The sequence below is a fragment of the Scophthalmus maximus genome, chromosome 20, assembly GCF_022379125.1.
Source record: "Scophthalmus maximus strain ysfricsl-2021 chromosome 20, ASM2237912v1, whole genome shotgun sequence".
NCBI lineage: Eukaryota > Metazoa > Chordata > Actinopteri > Pleuronectiformes > Scophthalmidae > Scophthalmus > Scophthalmus maximus.
In genome coordinates this window covers 8,806,023-8,825,889 of record NC_061534.1, presented here as the reverse complement: position 1 = coordinate 8,825,889, position 19,867 = coordinate 8,806,023, and the positions used below count along the sequence as shown (strand labels likewise).

Genomic DNA, 19,867 nt, shown 5'->3' with positions numbered 1-19,867 from the left:
TATTATCTGTCGAACAGCCGAGAAGGTGGTTTCGATCGCACTCATGAATGATAAAATAGTTGTGGAAAGAGGAGACAATTTGTCTGGTGTTATTGCGACGGGATTTATGGCTTAACCACCAGGGAAGTTGCTCTTTTTTCATTTTTTTTGCAGTCGTAGATCTCATTTTATTAGGATCCATTTTTATTTGGTCACTGAAGGATCTTAGCTCTTTAAAATGGTGTAAGTTTATCCTTAGCTAAAACACACTGGACTGTTTCCCCTATAAATGATGCAAAGTTGAAAGCACCAATTTCGTAACAGTGAATTATGTTCGTCTAGAGATGGATGGCCAACGCTTGAGGCAGAAGCCGCTGAGTGCTTGAAAAAAATGCTCATTAACACACTGGGATATTACGTTTGTGTAAGAAAATACATGTATTCTTAATGATATCGACGAGAGGATATCGCTGTTCACATTATTTAGAAATGGGCTTGCCACTAACCAATCCACTGGATTGCTAATCTTAAAACGGTGCGCCTGCACGCACCTCTTACTTTGCCTCATTTGTCCCGCTAAATTGGATGCTACAGCGGTAATGTAGTTTAGATCACCACAGTAATACAATGCACACACCCGCCTTAAGTAGGCCATTACAAAACAAATAACCTTGGTGGCGTGAATAACGGCACGAGATGCACCGCAACATTCAATTGGTGACTACGTTGCAGATAAATATTACACAGCGAAAGGTCAGTGGCTTTGTCATTGAGGCTCGGTTGTAAATGATTTGCTGTCTTTAGCCCCTTTGTGTCCTGGCTTCGCTCGGAGCGTTCCCCATCCTATCTATCAGTGGGCGCAGGCCGGGCCGCTCTTCTGATAAACCTACAGGATTACAGACGTGCTCCCCTCGCTCTCGCTCAGAGGCGATTAGCTCAGGCCGGGCTCCTCTGGGGAGAGGAACCAGAGCCACCGTGGCCCCTGGGACACACTTTCAGATAAGCGAGGGCGGGCAGAGGGAGAGATGGGTTGATTTGGAGGATCAGGAGACATGAAAAGGAGAGGGGATTTTCCCTCAGATTTACCACTGATGTTTGGGGGAGAGAGAAAAATCTCAACTGTACTAACATTTTTGTCAGCAGTCAGCCTTGGAAACATTTTTTGGGGTTTGAGGTTTATAAAGAGGTTTTCAGAGAGCAGCTCTTGCAGACAAATAATCAATAATCAGATTTCTGTAAAAGAACCATATAAGATCTCATCTGGCCCGAGACTGGACATACATTAAATTGCAGATAGTTTGATTTCGTTCCCATCTGTAACAATTTCAGTTTTGATGCAGAAGCTTCACGACAGATTAAAGAAGAGAAACAAGAACAGACAAATGTCGCCACCTAGAGTCAAAATCTTTGAACTGAACGTGTCAGAAGATTTGACTATAGGTTTTTCCACTTTACCACACACAAAACGATTGGTTAAACATTACAATCTTGTGATAAGAACAAATCGGATTATCCAGAAGAGTAAATTTGTATGATAACAATAATTGATAAATCATTAATAAAATAACATGACGTGTGGTCTCCTGAAATGAAAGGAAAACAACTGTATTTAGCCCTAATATTTGAGTGAAAGACGTTAAGTTAGTTTGAGACATAAATAAAACAGTCCACAGAACAATAGACACAAAACAAGCAGCTCAAGCACAAACACACACCACAAATTTGAAAGGCCAAAATTATCCGAAAAAAAAAAAAAGTCTCTCTCTCTGAGAGATATATAAATTAATTCTGAACGATTCTTAAAACATTCTATTAGATCAGTTACACACGGAGTGGAAATGTTTTGTTTATACTGTACAAACTGTACAGCTGCTCCCGTTGCCCCAGGGCGCGGTGAACATTTGAATGTGAGAAATGTTTCCCGGTGTTTACACTGATATTCTTCTCCGGAGCAGGCGGAAAGCCACCAGGCAAGAAGGTCACACGGAGCAACAGCCCACACAATAACAACCCCGCATGAGAGGGGGAGCCGCGCGGTTTCGCGATAACAATCTTGCAATTACTTGCATTATACACAAGGACAAACAAACAAAAAAACACGGAACCTTCTGCTAGAATCATGGTTTTTAAAATGTAAGAATTTCACAGTACTCATATGAAACAAGGTGTAATCAAAGTAATAAATACCACACTGAACGAAAACAATTAAAACAATCCTGTTAAAAAAAATCATCTGACACCTGGGAGGGCGGGGAGCGCCCCAGCGTCTCCGGTCCACCTGTCGTCCCGGGGGGGGGGGGGCGTCAAACGGCGTAGTCCAGCTCTGCGTTCAGATTTGTGTACATCTCGTAGATGGCGTCTACGGTGACGGTGTAATTCACCAGGAACTGACGCACGTTTGCCAGACAGTCCTCCTCTTTCACTTCCTCTCCCCTCGACAGCGCCTTGAGGAAGTTTGATCTGTAGGGAGCGGCGAGTAATGCGGTCTGCATTGGACAAGGGGACAAAATATAAATAAAGAGTTAGAAATGGGTTTACGCAGATATCACTTAAAGGGGCAGTAAGCGATTCTGGAGAAAGCGTGTTTCCCTCTTTGTTGTTCCAGTCGTGCCAGTTTGCTCAATTACAACGGAAGAAAAATCAGGCCTCTCCAGTTTCAGTTTGCCAACCCCGCTCTTGGCACAGGCGGTGGTTATCTCGCGTCTCGTCTGATGCCCTTCTAAGCGGGTCTTCTTTCACGCACGGTGCAACCCCTCACGGGCGGCTGCTCTGGTTTTCCATCAACCTACAAAAGGCCACACGTCACTCGGCTGCTCGTTGACCTCTGCTGGCCAGCCATGGTCCGCCCGGATCAAATTCAAGTCACTTACGATGGCCCTGCACCCATCTACTTGAGCTCAATCACACAGGATTACGCTCCTTCTGGGCCACTGCTTCTCATCTGGCGTCGCCATCCCTGCACAACAAGGCAAACCACAGTCCAGACTTTTCTCATTCTGTGGTTCCCCCCGGTGGTGGGACCAGCTACCAAATGCCATCATGGCAGCGGGGTCGTCCCTCTCTATGGCCCAGAATCTCTTGAAGACTCATATCTTCGGAGGGCATCTCCTCTCCCAACGCCTCTAACACCTCTATAACGTGTAACTAGCACCTCTCTTCTCACACTTCGTCTTGTTGACCAGAGTTAGCGCCGGGCGCTTTACGTCAAGTTCTCCTGCCGTGCTGAAGCTTGGAGGTGTTTTCCAACACGTATATGTCGCTCCGCTTAAAAGCATCTTGGAAATGAGTAAATATAATGTGATTAATTGATAGTGAAGTTTGGCAGAAACTGTATTTTCCAACCATTTAACAACTTCTGCAATTATACCCATTACAATTCAACCATTATTTGTATTCATTACGTTCAGCCATTGAATCTATATTTCAGTTACTTTTTCATGTTTATATTTAGAAAAAATGTCAATGTGTAATTTTTGACCTGATCTCCTTGCAACGTTGTCGTATTGACCACATTTATTACCGAGTGCTTACTAAGGTCTCCTACTGTACTGAAGCGTGGACGTCTGCTAATGAGTCAATATGAATGAATGAGCTCACATTATATACCGGTCAATGAAAAAACAACTAAATATACTGAAATAAATGCTTTGGACACGAGATAGAATCCAATCGAAAGCCCTCGTTTGAGGCAGTCCATCAACACGAGGAATAGTTTGAGGTCAGATGTTGTCCGCACCATGTGTTACATTAGAATAAATGGTTTACAAAAAAGAAAATGGGAACATCTTCCTCACCCTGAAAATCTTTTGCACGATCCAGCCGTGGTACTTCTTCAGCGCCTGTTCGTAGGCCTTTGTGATGTTGACCCGTATCAGGTTGGGGTTGTTCTCGTCTCTCTCGCCGTCCGCCAAGCTCTGCAGCAGGATCTGTATGAAACGGAGACCCCTGCAGGAAAGACCCTAGAGTGTTAAAGGGGGAAAGCCGCGTTTACAGTACGGCAGCTGACGGTTCAGCGTACAGTGTGATGACGTAAACAGGCGCTCACCTCTTCAGCCACATCAGAGCCAGCGTGGCTCCAACCTTGGGCCATTGTGCTCCGTGGGCGTCTCGCTCTGCCTCCACGATGGCCTGCAGGGTCACGTACTTCGCAGGATCCTTGAGGTACACTGCTCGGATTTTCTGAAAGTGGCCTTTTTTTTTTTAGTAGCATGTAGGGAGCTCACATTTCCATTTCTAACTGGTATTGAAAAGAGAGAGAGAGAGAGGACAGATGTGTAGCTCACCGTTATGTTGCCATTAATGTCAGATTTGATGACTGAAAACACTGTTGATCCCAAGCAGTCTGAAAGAGATTGGGGTTTTTTTTGATTTTGAAAACACAATGTTTATTAAAATTTACCAGAGAACATCAGGGTCCTCTACAAATGAAATGAAGAAAAAAAAACACACAACAACAAAATAACAGAAAAACAGACTGAAAACACTGCTGATCCCAAGCAGTCTGAGAGAGAGAGAGAGAGAGAGAGAGAGAGAGAGAGAGAAAGACATTTGATATGAGAGAAAAGCACTAAAATATGAATGACTTTATCACACGTCCCTGGCACAGAGGAGAGAGAGAGAGAGAGAGAGAGAGAGAGAGAGAGAGAGAGAGAGGGAGAGGGACAGGGAGAGGGACAGAGAGAGAGAGAGAGAGAGAGAGAGAGAGAGAGAGAGAGAGAGAGATGGAATCAGCCCTGACAAATAGTAAAAGAAGAAGTAGAAGAATGCAGTGAATGCACAGTGTCAGTCAAGTCCCAACGGGGTCAATGACTCAGACAAAGACTTCCTCTATAGGCCGAGTCCCCTCCCCTCCCCTCCACGACCCCTCCGCTCCGCTCCGCTCCAGGAGCCGCCTGGTCCCGAGCCCCGGGCGAGAGGCTCGAACCATGTCTGGAGCTCCGGGACGGGACGGGGGACGGGACGGGGGACGGGACGGGACGGGACGGGGGACGTGTCCGCGCCCTGCGGCGTCTCTTCAAAAGTCACTTTCTGTTTTCTTTGAGCGAGCTCAGGTGGGACGAGGTCCAACTCACCGAAGAACGACGGGATGTGAGACACGGTCTCCAGGAACAGGTCGGTGTCCACCGCCCGGTCCGGGGGCAGCTCCTGGAACGGGTTGTCCAGTAGGAGAGACATGGTCCCCGCCGAGGAGGAAGTAGTAGTGGTGGCGGTGGAAGTAGCGGAGCAGCTCTCGGCTGGAAAGAACCCGGAACTGTCTCCTCGTCAGCTGGGCGGGGGAGCGCCGCCGCCAGCCCCCGTCACCGTCCTCCTCCTCCAACAGGTGGGGAATTACACCCCCCCCCCCCGGCCAAAAGTCTCATACACAAACACACGACAACCAGCTGTGTTGAGGTATGAATTATGCTTTATTAATTATACCCCAAAAAGGGAGGCGGGGGTTGTTTTCGACCACAGAGACGGTGCCAGGCTGTAGGTCACAGGAGGTCAAAGGTCACACGTGAAGCCAGGGGTGGGACACAACAGAATATACACACACTTTGTAACACGTTATCATTTTAAAAAGTCAGGTTGTTCTTTCATTTCCTGTTTGACTGGTGAGTTATGAATGTGTTATTACTTTTTGAAAGTAATAACACATTTAACAAAGGGTCCTACAACTGACGTTTTGATTTCATGAGCAATTGTTAGCCACATTAAGTGATGGTCTCTATGTTAACACTTCCTTTTCTCACTCACATTTTTTTTCCTGTTCAGCAAAGGCTACGTGCTCTTGGTTTTAAACGCTCCTATGACTTTTTAAAAAGTTAATAAAAAAAAATGAAAATAACATTGATAGCAACGCAGGAAAAATGAAAGTAAATAGTGGTTAATCGTACAGACGTGTGCCTGACAATTTCTGTCATCATCAGTCCACATTACAGTAAGAGGAAGAAAAAAAACATGATATATCTTTTTTAACAAGACTTACAAAAGTTATTTCTCAAAAATGGTTTAGAGGAACAATAATTTAACACGGGTAACTACTACTCTTGTGTGTGGTATTCTAGTCGTCTTTCCACCCCCGGCTCAAACCTATCAGGCCCACAACAAGTAGTGACACAATTAGACCCAAGTTCTAAAACAGGTAATCTAACTTAAGAGGGCACATTTGACCACTAGCGGTACGTGTTTGACCACAGGCAGAATCGAACAAACCAGAGTTTACAGCACCACACCGAATAATACAGAGATCACAAGTCGCCTATAACCAACCGCCAGCTGAGACGTCCCAAACCTCGGAACAAACGTTAGCCTGCGAGGAGCATCGTGTTAAACAAAAGAAAGCTTATGAAAATAAACATTGATATTTTCTTAGAGGTATGACATACACTTTATAAATAGAATAGCATTTGGGTTATTTTTGATAGAGAATTACATGGATACATACATCTTATATACTTGCATAATGCTATTAAAATTGATTCAAAAATGGATTTCACCCGGGCCATCTGTGACACACACACACGCACGCACGCACACGCGCGCACACACACACACACACGCTAGAAGTATAGCTGTAACATTTGAACTCCATATACTGAAACCTTACTTACAAACAAACTTACTTCAACCAGAGCGAAAACACTGGATGGAATTAAAGTTAACACACTCTTGGTTCTTACATGCTGCTCGATGCAGTGACGCTATTTTTTTTTTTTAATTATCAGCTTGCTTACTAAACAAACATTGGAATTCTAAGTAGGTGGCATCATAAATCAAAATTTAAACACCGTCATTGCATCTTCAAAAATAAAAAATGTAATGGCTAAAGTGAATTTAACCAATGTCACGGGGGTAGATGAAGGTTTATCTATTCTGATCCTTGATGCCATTTTTTTTTTTTTGGTCCTCTCTGGCTGCTCAGTCACGTCAGAAACAAGACTGGAGCCCGACTGATGATCTCTGGTGTCCGTGACGTACTGAGAAGTAAAGTACGACATAGAAGGCTCAACAGTTTGTTTTGCTGATTGTTTTATATATACCCACACACACACACACACACACACACACACACACACACACACACACACACACACACACACACACACACACACACACACACACACACACACACACACACACACACACACACACACACACACACACACACACACACACACACACACACACACACACTGCACTTTTGGAAATTGTGTGGATTAAACTGGTCTCTGAGAAGTGAAGAATAGTAACAATTTTGTCGTCATATTTGTTTACTCCATATTGCCTTACTAAAACAACTAAGGAAGTAAAGACTGAATGATCAATAATTTTGCCATTGTATATTTTTTCGTACTGATTTTCCCATCTCAAGGAATGTATGGAAATGAACACAGCGATTAATAATGGGAAATACAAACACAAAATGGTATTAACTGATCAAGCTAAAGTGAGCAACATCATTGACAGAAAGGTCTTTGGGTTTTTAGTTAGTTGTTATTTTCTTTGGTTGTCACAGTGACAAGTTGCTTGGCAGCTTTGGCAATGTCATAGGCGCACTGGATGACCTGCTGAGTGACCAGCTGGATGTCCGACGGGCAGGGGTTGTGATCCGCAGCCTTCTGGCACTCTCCGTGCAGCCGGCTGGCACTGGACGTGAGCAGGCAAAGGGACCCTCGCACGGTATCGGAGGACGGCCTCTGTTGGGGGAGAAGAGGGATGACGGAGACTCGATAGACATGACAACGTCCATAAATTCACTCTCATTGTGGTCAGAAGGCCCACGGGCACTGTGTGTGTGTGTGTGTGTGTGTGTGTGTGTGTGTGTGTGTGTGTGTGTGTGTGTGTGTGTGTAAACATAAAACTAAGTAATGCAATGAGCGAGGCCTATCATCTAGACAAGTCATTTTAGATTCCCCTTGGCTGTTTTCAAACAAACAGCCAATCCTTTAATCCTGTAATTACTCGGTGGGTGTCATCTTACCTTGGGAAACAGGGAGGCCATCTCCGTCACGGCCACGCAAATCTTTTCAGAGCAAGGCAGAAAGCTGGAAGAGATGGAAACGTGAGGGGAAGAGCGGTTGATCAACCACTGGTGTGCTAAATATAGAAACACTGAGAGGCCAAACAGGTAACACAAACATTTGCCCTTTCTGCTGTTTTGGCACTGATGTTTACACTACTGTATTCCTTGGTAATGTGATTCGACTGGTTGTTGACGTCATCAAACGCACAATAGCACATTGTGAAATTGCAGACGCCTGCATTAGACCGGTGATAAACTGGAAAGACCTACCGTTCACAGCTTCATATTAGTACCATGATGATTGTGAATGTTCAGAAAAAACCACGAGAGCTTTAACTACATGGTACGCACTCTTAATATTAAAAATAGTAACATGAGGACATGAGGTTAATATTCTCACATCACGATAAAAGCAGAGGGAAATGTAGTAATGTTTAACTGAAGTAATGTTTAACGATATTAACGCATGGATACGTACAGGAAACCTCAGTAACTGCACTAATTCCCTTGGCAGATTTGGCAGGTCACAGGGGAACATGCTCATGTGATGTTTGTTTCCTGTCAGCTGCACTACACGACACACAGCCTGCCCCCAGCAGATGTGGAGTTTCTAGGACACCAGGACCGAGGCTGCTCCACAGGGCTCTGAATCCGTGAATCACCAGTCTTTGGAACCGGAATTCTGCTGGATTTATATACAGTCCTATGTGGCCGAGTGCATCCGCCAGGAAAATCTAGTTAGCTGGCTAAACTGAAAGAAAACAGCAGGACCCTGGGCCCAGAGGAAAACTATTGAAAACCACTGACCTACAAGCAGCTGAGACAGAAGTTACAGCATTTACTAAAAACACCAGATATACAGGCCCAGTTGAAGCATATGGCCCGACAGCGTGCACACTGTGACTTATCAACTAATGTGAAGATGGTATCTTTGAATATATTTGACTCACATTGTTTATTAGATATACGTTTATCATAAACTACCTTTCGTGTTTGGTCTCCTGGGCCGCTCTCAGAAGCTCCTGTATATTTTTGGTGATCTGCTCCGTCTTACAGATGACGTCCTCTGTGCACGGCAGGGTGGAATCTTCTTCAACCCCCGACTCTGGTTCCATAACGTTAGAGGCTGGGGGAGGACTACTACAAAATGAAAAGAAAGAAATATCCATCACTGCTTTCAGCAACATGCATTGCAATGCATAAAGACACAGGTTTAGCAAATTTTAGGGGGGGTAAAGGATGTAAAGTGCAGGCGATGCTCCGTCCATAACAAGTGTGGTTCTATCATAAATATAGATTTATTTTACTGGTTTGCAGTGCACCAACTGTGAGATAACAAAGCCTGCAGCTTGGTTGTAAATTGGAAAATGCAGCTTAGTTTAAGGTTTTGTATGAGAACATACCAAAAAATAGCACTGATCAAGTCATACATGTACGTAATTGGCAAACGATGTGACATGCAATCCTACATATGTTCATTATTTTTTGCAGCCTGTGGGATATGTCAGGCAGGTGCAAGTCCAACTGATGCAATGTTAACTTAGTCCTGTACAAACAGACTGTACCAATCAAGGCATTTTAAAAAAAATCTGCCCAAATTAATATAATTCGTCGACTTAGTTTGTTTGCAAGCTTTTTTGCCACAGTGATGTCATCATCTGAAGCATCCACAACCTTTTCGAAATCATTCAATTTCAGACTTCTTTCCCAGATTTTCTTATTTCATCCCTTTGTCTCCTCTAACCACATTTTATTTAAAGTGAATCTTGCATAAATCATTGAAATAATTTCAAAATTCTAATTTATATAATTTCTAATTTCTAAAATGTTTTAAAAGGGATTACTGTAGGGATGCTATCAGCTTGTTTCTGCTGCTTAATATCAGTGATAAAAATCTACAAATATTTCCAAACCTTCATCATTTCCAAAGTAGAAACCACAGTCAGGAGGACAGGAGGGTACAAAGGGGACTTAAAGGGTCTTTACCCAGTTTCCTCTATTTCAGAGTGGTTGGGCGTAGTGTCGCAGTCATTCTCCAGCATGGTACTCCGTCCTTCCAAACTACAGCCCTATAGAGACATCAGTGGATTATCATAAATCAAATACAGTATAAAGTGTACATGACACAATATCACAAGGTTAAATGTAGGCACGTACTAGTCAGAATCATGCATTTCTGAAAACAAGCCACGATCAGACATTCGATTTTTGAGCAGATAAAGAGGAAAAAATAGAGGAAATACACAACCAGGTCATTGTGGTGGAACAGTGCACACTGCAGCGGATGCAATTAGTAGATGCAAAGAAATCCCAAATTAATCTGTGTTCTTTTATCCGTGGTTATGGCCAACAAGCACTCGGTCATGAGCCATTTGTATTTGTCTTTCTGCTGTCTGATCGCTCAAACAGCCTTCTCTGATTGAACAGTGAAAGCAGCAGCTCTGGTTGAAGGTTCACTGTAGAGAAAAAAAAAAGCGTAGTTCAGGTGACTGAACTGTAGCAGAGGCACTGTGGTGCATGCAGGCACGCGATGCTGATACAAAAAAAATAAAATAAAGCAGTTCAAAAAGACAGGTCAGGAGAGAGAAGACTGTGGGGTCATCCCCTGGGGGCTGCCTCTTAACCGAGGGGAACTTCGGTACTTAACCCTTCGAGATCTCTCGTCCCGCGACCAGGACAAGGAAGAGGGGAAGGTAGGGAGGGAGGAAGCAGCCGTCCCCAAAGGACCCCTCCCAATCTAGAAAGGGGTCAAACCAAGTTGAGCATACTCTATTGAGATGCAATGAATGAATGATTTATTGAATAAATTAATGATTGAATGAATAACCAACACCAGCCCCAAGCCAGGCATCATGATTCTGTCCCGTGTGGAGGATCCAGCAGGATCAGCAGCGCTTCAGTGCTTACATTGGTTGGGAAGGGTTGTAACACCACGCCTTCCTCGTGCCGGGCTGTTTCGGCTCGGTGGGAGTACGGCCTCGGAGAAGACCCCGTCTCGTACATCGACATGGCCCGACCCCCGCGGGGTGGGTGTCGACCGAGGGGCCCCTGGACGTTTTGCTGCCCGCTGGGGGTCTGCCATCGCAGTGTTGTGTTTTCAGTCTGCAGGGAGCTCAGCTGTGGAGAACAAAATATCTTTCAATGCAACTTTAGCCGGGGGGCTGATCTCCTTACAAAAGCTCGGGCCAGACATCAATAATAGAGTGGAGAACAGCTTAGCCTCCAGGAGAAAAAGAAATCACTCCACCTCTGTTTTGTTTTTTGGTTTCCCTTCAAAATTGTTCTCACGACAACAAGGTTCGTTTTTTTGACAAATGAAATGCTTTGCTTTGACACAGCGTGTTCAAAGCAAAACCTGAAATATGAGCCCACTGAGAAACTGCTGCAGAATCAGTTGCCCTTATTTACATCAACAGCATTTCATTGTTCTTTTCAAAAGTGAAAAAAGAGATCGGAAATATGACTTGTATCCTGTCAATAATTTTATGCAAATTATTATATATAGTGACCAGATTTACTTTTTAGAATATGAGATACTGTACAAAGAAAAATAAAAGATCCAGGTGGGTACAAGAAGTGTGAGGAAGATAAGGGACTGGAATGGAAGAAGAATACTTGTGTCAGGGAAAGACAGGGTGGCGAGGGAGAAAATCAACCAGCAGGAGGCAGCACATTGTCATTGTCAGTTCACGATCTCTGTCTCTCAGCCAAGTGGGGGGGGGGGCCTCCTCAAAGCCTGAGCAAATAAAACTGAAGCTGTGTGCGTATTTGAAATTTTAACACAGGGGAAAAATACTTTTGTGAAATACTAAGCAATGGGGAAGTGAATGGTGTTAAAATAAACGTCCTCGAGTGGTTGTGGTCTGTTGGTACTTCCTAACTGTCTTCTGGAGGTGGCGTGGACCTATTCAATGACATCTCGATGAGCCCAGAGCTGATAATCCTCATCATTCAGCCACATGTCAAGACAGATAATCACATGGAGGTGGTATGTGACTTGTCTCTTGCTGTGACTTGAGTGAAGCATCAAGCATCAGGATTACTTTTTAAATTTGACCTGGACCTCCGTATAAATACTCGTATAAATCCCAAATAACTAAAACATTGAATCCTGTTTTGCTGTCTAACTGAACGGCATGACAGATTCCTGTGGTAATCGTTGATTATCACCACAGGAATTTCACTAATCAAGAAAACATAGCTGCCATTTTCTCTGTGGCACCAAGGACCCCAATGGAATTTGAATTAATTTAAATGCCAAAGTCTTGTTTCCCCCACAACTACAAATTCAGACAGTATGATACGTATGCAGTATAATTTAAAATTGTGCTCAACATGAATTACTCGTAACCACGGATACATTTAATTACTAATTGTCTCCCGTAACAAGGAGGAGGATCCGGTCATGAGACTGACTGTGTTTTAGAGTAACAAAGCACATATTGGTGAACTCAATGCAGCAGTGTTATCAATAACAGGCTTTTGTAACCGCGTCACAACAAGGCATTTTATTGGTAATCCTACTGCAACTAGAAGAAGAAAGGATGTAAATACCATAAATCGTGTGCAACAGACCTGGTATTATGAAGAAATTAGAAATTACCTGCAAATAAAAAAGTCACTAACCTTGCTCTGCATCAAACGCAATTCTTCGCTAAGATGACAGTTGACTTTGAGAAGCTGTTGAATTTTGACCTCTGATGCATTGAGGGCAGTCTTCACTTCCATAAATTCCTGCACTGTGATTGGTCCATCGGAGAGGTCAGATGACTCTGAGCTCTGCGGGACAACATGTCACATTGAATAGGAGGAATTTGATTTAAAACAGTAAAACATGAAGTTGTGTTTAGATATCTTAACGGACGCAGCAGGGTCCAACAAACAATTGACCTTGGTCCTTCCGTCATTGCAGCTGTCCCCACACGTGGCCTCTTGTACTGGGTCTTCATCTGATGCCACACTGTCGTAATCTGGCTGATCGTTGTCCTGGCTCTCGCTGTTGTGGCGACTGTCGATTCCCTGAAGGATCAGCTCCACATTCTCTGAAGGAAGACCACCAGATCAAAGGATTGAGGAAGGCCTGCTAGCTAAAGACAGCTGTTTAAATCAAATAGCCAAGGAGCTGGTTTCATTTTCCTTAACTGAATCCAGAGATCAGGCCTTACTTGTCTTTATTACCCCCAAAAAATCTGTCTTCTTTGAGTGTGCACCAGGAAGAAAACAGGCCGTGATGACACATGGACCACAAATGTAGCCTATAAAACTGGCTTAGATGGATCACAATAGAATACAAAATTCTATACATACTTCCTGCCTCATATTTGCCAACAACTGCTTAACAACAAAAAGTATATTTACTGCAATACAAACAATAGTAGAGCACTACATTAGGAAAGAAATTCAACTTCTACTGAAATAAATAATAATTAAAAAAAACTAAAAAACATATTTTACCTTTGGGACTGTCGCAGGAATTACCCCATTGCCGTCGCTTAGCATCAGTTAGAATATCGATTACCAGGGTGGCAAATTCATGAGCACTGAATCTCGCCAATTTTTGACGACCCTGAAAAAAACATGTATCAAAATCAATAGAAAGAAAACATTCAAATTGAAGTGTGACCAGGGAGTAACACTGGTACAAATCCCTTACCTGGTTTCTTGTAGATGAGTACTCTGGGTTAACAGGCAGAAAAGGTACAACCGTGGTGTCCGTCACGAGTGTGCTGTGGTTCTGAGTGGCCAACCACACTGAAAAAACACATAGTAGAAATTAAAATGAAGTCATAAAAAGTACTAAATACTGTTTTTTTTAAAAAGTATTTTAAAAATATTCTTAGAAATTCACCGGCATCTGTCTCTCTTCTGTCAACTTCATCATAAACATCCATGGCAAGTTCTTCAAACTGATGGTTAGTTAGCTAGAAGAAAATAAAGCAGAATTTCCGTTTCAGTTTTAACAACAGTTGAATAGCGAGTGAAAAAGAGATTAGGTAACGAATCGCAAGTAAACATGTCTCACCGACTGCAGCTTTTTCTTTGCAGCTTTTGCAAACTCCGACAAATCCAGACTGCTTTGGGAATAAATTAATAAAATAAATAAATATTTCTATGGCGACAAACAAAACGGCAAAAGCAACAGACATACTTACTTATTTCTTATCCATCCAATGCAGCACAGGGAAAATAATATTGTAATTATACTGTGAATGTCTATCAAGTTGCCAATAATAAATAATAAAAGTAAACTAGCAGCCAAGGGCCAATTGGAGCTGATAATATAACTCGATATTGATTCCTGTCCAAGATCCCACTACAACTTGGATCATAGCTATTACCTGTCTGCCATCTGTGGGATGATGAAGTGTTGCCCATTTCTGTGATCTACAACACAACGAGGACACGACGGCGAGTCATTACCACAGACATGTGCTCTTGAATACCATACAGCAGCTACGCTTGATGTACATACTGTACTTACCTGGTCTCCTACCACAAAGGTAAAATGTTAAGCGGTCAGTGAGTTCATACTGGATCTCCACTAGCCTCTCTGCCAGCTCCTGGTGCCCAGCTTGTCTGCACAGATTTGGAATAATAATTTTAAAAAAGGTCATGTTTCAGAAATACAGCAGAAGAATGCCTCAGGTGGGATGCTTTTAAACTGGTTTAGTTCAAAATACATGTGTACAATAAAGTTCACAGAAAAATACAGTATGTTGGTTACTGCAAGAAATGTATAGAGTATATGATTGGAGTAGGTCTGAGGGCGTGAGCTGGCCACAGACCAAGATCAGGCATGCTTAGAAGCAATAGTGATCAAAAACCATTGAAATACAATGAAATGTACTTTTTTTTCTTTAAGTAACTCTTTGGGTACTTTTTTCATGCAATTTCGGTGCAATACAGATATTATCCGTCCTGTAAAAAATGTTTACTAACAAGTAACACAACATCACCGTTATCTTATATTTTCTATCTTCATATTTAATTTCTAGGTCTTCCGTTTCCCACTTCTGAGCTGGCATACTTTGCTACAGAATCTTTCCTCGCCTTCCTGTGTCCATTAGTCATACTCTTATTGAATTAGACTCCGACAGAATGCCACTGGGGTCTGTGTCTTGTATTCATTGTAATGCAAGGCATGCTAAATATTTTTGCCACTTTCTACTGACTTTCTAAGACTTCATTTTTGCCAACTGTGTTTTTTCCCCCCCGTGTCTAACAATGCCGTTTACCTCCTGACACAATGTGCAACAAATGTCATTAACACATCAATATATAAATAGCGCACGTATAATAAAAAATCAGTGTCTCATTTTCTGTAGCACAGTCACGAGCGAGTGGTGCGGCATCTGTTAAGGCGAAGCTTACAATTGGGTAGTCATGTGAAATCACAACAAATGGAACTGGAACTATTTTTCTACATAGCCAACACTGTGAGATGGGATTACAGAGGCCATCAGAAATAACGGGAGACTGGAGTGGCCCTTGAACTCTCCTAACTTTGACTTACAATATACTTCATTGTCTGCATTTTGCGACATTTCTACAAATGTAAGACGTTAGAAACATTATATAGTGTTGGTACACACTTCCCACTGTTCGAAACAGATAAAAAAGCATTCAACTTGAAATATAAACTAAGTGTTACCTTGCATAATCAATGGGGGTCTTTCCGCTGGAGTCCAGAGCTCCGGGATCAGCTCCGAAAACTGCCAACAGCTCTGCTTGTAACACCTGACCTGCTTTTGCTGCTATGTGTAGTGGGGTGTTTCCCTTCTCCTGTGGTTCCAAAAACAATGTAATAATGAAGGATTAGTATCATGTCTTTTATTTTTTATTCTTTTGCTTATTCCTCTAGGCTTACTGGATGGAAGAAGTTGGCCTGTGCTCCCAAAGATAAGAGCCGAAGGCAGGTCTCCAGGTTTCCAGTCCGAACACTGGAATGGAGTTGCTGAAAGGATATTAAGAAGTTTGTGTTAATTTGATTGACATGCAAAGAACTGAACTAAATATATTAACGTATGATAAAAGACTGCATTATCGAAATGAAGGTGTTATTGTTAAAAAAAAAAACGTTTATGGGTGCATTACTGACAAGAGCACAAGTAAGCATGCCACAGACATTTACACATTCCATGTATTCATGCACTTGCAATTTGGCAAATTTTAAATGCCCAATTTTCATATACATATAGTCCAGCACGTCAATAAACTATTTGTAAGGACTAATAGGGAATTTGTAGCACAAATGCATTGGGTGTGAAATAGAGGCAGTTGTTTCCAAGAGAAGAGGTCAGACAGGCTATACTATTTGATAGTTATAACATGAGCATGACTACTTCAAGACAACGAGTGGTAGTATATGACGGCAGCATTAAATTTCAATATATAAATAGGCCAAGCCATTTCAGAAATTTACAGAAGCGATTAATAGGTGTCAAAGTTTAAAACCAAACAGTTCCTGCTCTGCTGTGGTAAATTATGGCTGCAACTTGTGGAGTTCAGAAAGCAGAATGTAAATTTATTTCCCAACACCACCACTGAGTTTGCCGTGTCCAAGAAGGTTATTTTGCATGATGGGTTAGTCTTACATCTGGTTAATGTTGATGAGTAAAGAAGGTAGAATCAACAGAGCTATTTCTCACCTTGCTGAGGTCTTTTGCGGTTACACTATCATCCTCCCGACAAGGCATTCGATGGACATAGGCTAACATTTGATATTTGGCCTTGATGAACTCTGTCTTGTTGGGACTGAAAAAAAAAGATGCTCATGTCTAAAAAAAGCAAGGACACTTGAAAATCTGGACCAGCACTGCGATATTCAAGTGACTACCACATCATATAAGTTTAGGACAATATTGACAATATGTCTAGTATTGAAATCAGACATAATATCTGCTCATTTAAATGTGACAGTATTAAATCGATGGTAAAGCAATTGGTCCATTAGACATTACAATAAAGCACAACTTCAGCTTTTGACCCTTTTCTCTGAAACCCAACCTCCCTTGCAAGTAGAGTTGAAATTCAAATCAAAACTCAAAGAGCATCTATCTTTCCTCACTGTCATGTGACCAACTATATCCCGGTACAGATACAGTACTAAACTTAACTGATGGGAATGCCGACAAACAAAGCCCAACTTTGTGTTTAGGTTTAAAAAAAAAAAACTCAACTATTTCCCAATATCAATACTAGACTACTTCCTTGTTTCGTGAATGAGTCTGTGTTTTAGCCATCAGCAAATGCCACACCAATAGTCCAAGGGAAGGTTCCTGCAGTCCATCCACTGAATAAGATGGCATTCATCTTGAACGTGCCTCGTGTTTGGTGCATGCTCTCCGTCTGCACCGGTCTGGTGACTGAATGCATTTGCTCTGGTTTCGGACTGAGCATGGCTGTGTTTATATGTGGCTTAGTGGCTGACTATTTATCTTTACTACATCAGCCAGACACCAATCCAACTCAGTGTTTATACTTTGCAGTGGATGACTACATCACATCTCTGCCTTAAGGATTTAGTTTTTTATCCTCTGAGCAACAGTTCATTCTGGTTGTTTGAAAGAAAAAAGCATTCACAATAATGGAAAAGCCACATTAACCCTTTAAAATTATTTGTGTACATGAACTGATCGCATAATGCATTTAACTGCACGTTTGTCATTGTGTCGTGCATTTCCCAATCTTCATGTTCAACCCCAAGTTCTTCAAGTTACTGTCGACCGACTGTCTGTGAGTCACGTTCACGGTACAGAGGGCCGATTATAAATGCTCCCTGACCTTAACTGTAAAAAAAAAAAAGAAATCCATAAAAGTTCATACAAAAGTGCGTACAGGCATACCAAAATCAGGACTGACACATTAAAAAAGCCCTTACTGAACTCGGTCCTGGGGATTTGCCTTACGCTTCCCGCTCGCTGAAGAGGAAGGGTCCAGGAGGCTGTGCTCCCATATGGAATTGGCTCCGTTGCCATACAGTGTCTGGACCATCTGGAACACGAAACCACAAAGCAGAGCACATGAGTGACATCTATTACATTAGCCATATTGGGTCACCATTATGATTCTACTATTTGCATGATGGTGTGTATGTGTGTGTGTGTTGGGGGGGGGGGGGGGGGGGGGGGTGTCCATCCCCTGTGCCCCTTACCTGTATCTGGGACGGGGGCCACGGACAATGGGTCAGATGCCGGACTTGAGAGCTGTGTCGCCCCAGACCTCGGTGGATGCTGCAGCACTCATCGCAGATCAACACCCCCCTGTTCACCGAGGCCCAGCGCGGCTCTGCAACAACACGCCAAATGTGTTAGTGTGTGTGTGTGTGTGTTTACCGTCTAACGGTAAACACACACACACACACGTCACGCAACGACCTCAAACCCTGAAGCCCCCCTTTTTTGTTGTTGTAATAATCGATTCAGACTATTGCCGGACGAGGCTTTAGATGAACTCCACCAGGCTCGCTGCTTCCCCCGATGTCGTCCGACACGTCGAGCACGAGTCGGACGACATCAAGGCAACAGGACGCGGGTCAGGTTGGTTAGCAAGGTTGGCTAATTGAGCTAAACCCGACGTCTACGAGAAAACCACCGCGGACCGTCGTTAAAACACATCCCAGGCAAGGAGTTTGGGGATCCGGACGAGTTGACGCGACGACGGACGTCTCCGCTGGAGGAACGGCTTTTCACGACCGCCACAACTGGCTGTGAAGCTCCAGACCCCGCTAATTAGTGGCGGTGCGTCGGGTCACGTCAACCGGGTTAGCTTTGACCGAAGTCGGCGCTAGCTTCAGCGTTAGCTAGGCAGCTAACGCTGAAGCTAGCCTGTGTGACATCCTCACCCGGGGCACTGCAATCAGCGCAGACCTCTCTGCTTCGCACTCGCTTGGACATCCCTTGATTCAAAAAAAAAATATATATATATATATATATCCTCAAGAGACTGCGAAAGGCAAAAATATTTGCGAGGTACGTTGAACACACAGAGGAGACAGAGGAGACAGACAGGCTAGTCCGCCCCAGCAGATTGTGTTTGACGCTTCTAGCAGGCAAAGGCAACTGTGTCGGTCTCTCCCCTCCCCTACTGTTGAACAAAGCGGTGTCCCGTCCCAACACTCACTGACTCACAGCCTCCTCGCCTCCTCTCAGCCTCCTCGCTTCCCCTCCTCCTCTCAGCTTCCTCTCCTCCTCGCCTCCTCCTCTCAGCCTCCTCGCTTCATTGCCTCCTCTCAGCCTCCTCTCCTCGCCTCCTCGCCTCCTTGCTTCCTCGCCTCCTCGCCTCCTTGCTTCCTCGCCTCCTCGCCTCCTCCTCTCCTCGCCTCCGCGCTTCCCCTCCTCCTCTCAGCTTCCTCTCCTCCTCGCCTCCTCCTCTCAGCCTCCTCTCCTCGCCTCCGCGCTTCCTCGCCTCCTTGCTTCCTTGCCTCCTCGCCTCCTCCTCTCCTCGCCTCCTTGCTTCCTCGCCTCCTCGCCTCCTTGCTTCCTCGCCTCCTCGCCTCCGCGCTTCCTCGCCTCCTTGCCTCCTCTCAGCCTGAGGCTTCAAAGACCTGAATAACACCTCATCTGTGTTAGTTAAACCATTAAAAAGGCATAAGATATAAACAAATTAAAGTTAAATAATTCTTCAAAAAGACATCCAATGTGGTCTACTAAGCCTCTACACAACTGACCACATTGCACTATAATTAAAGAAAAAGATGAAAATTTCCATGCGGCCCGACTTAAACTTTGGTGCATGAAAGAAGTAAATCAAAAAACTCACCCAAGTGCAATCGACGTTACTGGAATATTTTGAATATAATGCTACTTTACCCCCCCCCCCACCACATTTCAAAAGCAATATATTGCATTTTGTTAACTTGAATCAACACTATCTCTAACTCAG

General features: G+C 43.5%; 2 protein-coding genes across 15 annotated transcripts; both read right to left on the bottom strand.

Moving 5' to 3' along the window:
* Positions 1 to 1,352: 1,352 nt before the first annotated feature.
* On the bottom strand, positions 1,353 to 5,245 carry LOC118285586 (glycolipid transfer protein). 2 transcript variants are annotated; one of them, XM_035609322.2, is made up of 5 exons: positions 5,052 to 5,245; positions 4,263 to 4,321; positions 4,025 to 4,158; positions 3,774 to 3,924; positions 1,353 to 2,465 (listed from the first exon to the last, which is right to left on the bottom strand). In XM_035609322.2, exons 1-5 carry the CDS (start codon positions 5,152 to 5,154, stop codon positions 2,283 to 2,285), a joined length of 630 nt encoding a protein of 209 aa, XP_035465215.1. In that variant the 5' UTR covers positions 5,155 to 5,245; the 3' UTR covers positions 1,353 to 2,282. The 2 variants fall into 2 exon arrangements, with proteins under 2 accessions (XP_035465215.1, XP_047185536.1); XM_047329580.1 differs by lacking the exon at positions 4,263 to 4,321 and having other exon boundaries at positions 3,774 to 3,938; positions 4,025 to 4,216; positions 5,052 to 5,201.
* A 116-nt stretch (positions 5,246 to 5,361) lies between these two features.
* On the bottom strand, positions 5,362 to 19,143 carry git2b (G protein-coupled receptor kinase interacting ArfGAP 2b). Of its 13 annotated transcripts, XM_035609305.2 has the most exons (23): positions 19,106 to 19,143; positions 18,828 to 18,881; positions 18,138 to 18,271; positions 17,865 to 17,977; positions 16,633 to 16,738; positions 15,852 to 15,938; positions 15,636 to 15,766; positions 14,466 to 14,560; positions 14,323 to 14,368; positions 14,137 to 14,142; positions 14,007 to 14,058; positions 13,833 to 13,905; positions 13,638 to 13,735; positions 13,439 to 13,550; positions 12,875 to 13,026; positions 12,611 to 12,763; positions 10,892 to 11,101; positions 10,632 to 10,721; positions 9,971 to 10,053; positions 8,969 to 9,124; positions 7,943 to 8,006; positions 7,527 to 7,658; positions 5,362 to 6,938 (listed from the first exon to the last, which is right to left on the bottom strand). In XM_035609305.2, the coding sequence occupies exons 2-23, from the start codon at positions 18,877 to 18,879 to the stop codon at positions 6,735 to 6,737; spliced, it is 2,349 nt and encodes a 782-aa protein (XP_035465198.1). In that variant the 5' UTR covers positions 18,880 to 18,881; positions 19,106 to 19,143; the 3' UTR covers positions 5,362 to 6,734. The 13 variants fall into 13 exon arrangements, 12 of the variants coding, with proteins under 12 accessions (XP_035465198.1, XP_035465207.1, XP_035465199.1 ...); XM_035609314.2 differs by lacking the exon at positions 18,828 to 18,881 and having other exon boundaries at positions 19,106 to 19,125; XM_035609306.2 differs by lacking the exon at positions 19,106 to 19,143 and having other exon boundaries at positions 14,007 to 14,055; positions 18,828 to 19,054.
* Positions 19,144 to 19,867: the final 724 nt, after the last annotated feature.

Coding starts and splice junctions, on each gene's coding strand:
- LOC118285586 (XM_035609322.2), bottom strand. CDS start 5,154: ATGTCTCTCCTACTGGACAACCCGTTCCAGGAGCTGCCCCCGGACCGG. Junction 4,322..5,051: donor TCACATCCCGTCGTTCTTCG/GTGAGTTGGACC, acceptor AATCTCTTTCAG/ACTGCTTGGGATCAACAGTG. Junction 2,466..3,773: donor TCGTGCAAAAGATTTTCAGG/GTGAGGAAGATG, acceptor TGTCCAATGCAG/ACCGCATTACTCGCCGCTCC.
- git2b (XM_035609305.2), bottom strand. CDS start 18,879: ATGTCCAAGCGAGTGCGAAGCAGAGAGGTCTGCGCTGATTGCAGTGCC. Junction 10,722..10,891: donor TACAACCCTTCCCAACCAAT/GTAAGCACTGAA, acceptor ACCCCTTTCTAG/ATTGGGAGGGGTCCTTTGGG. Junction 6,939..7,526: donor TCCAGCTGGTCACTCAGCAG/GTCATCCAGTGC, acceptor TTTACTTCTCAG/TACGTCACGGACACCAGAGA.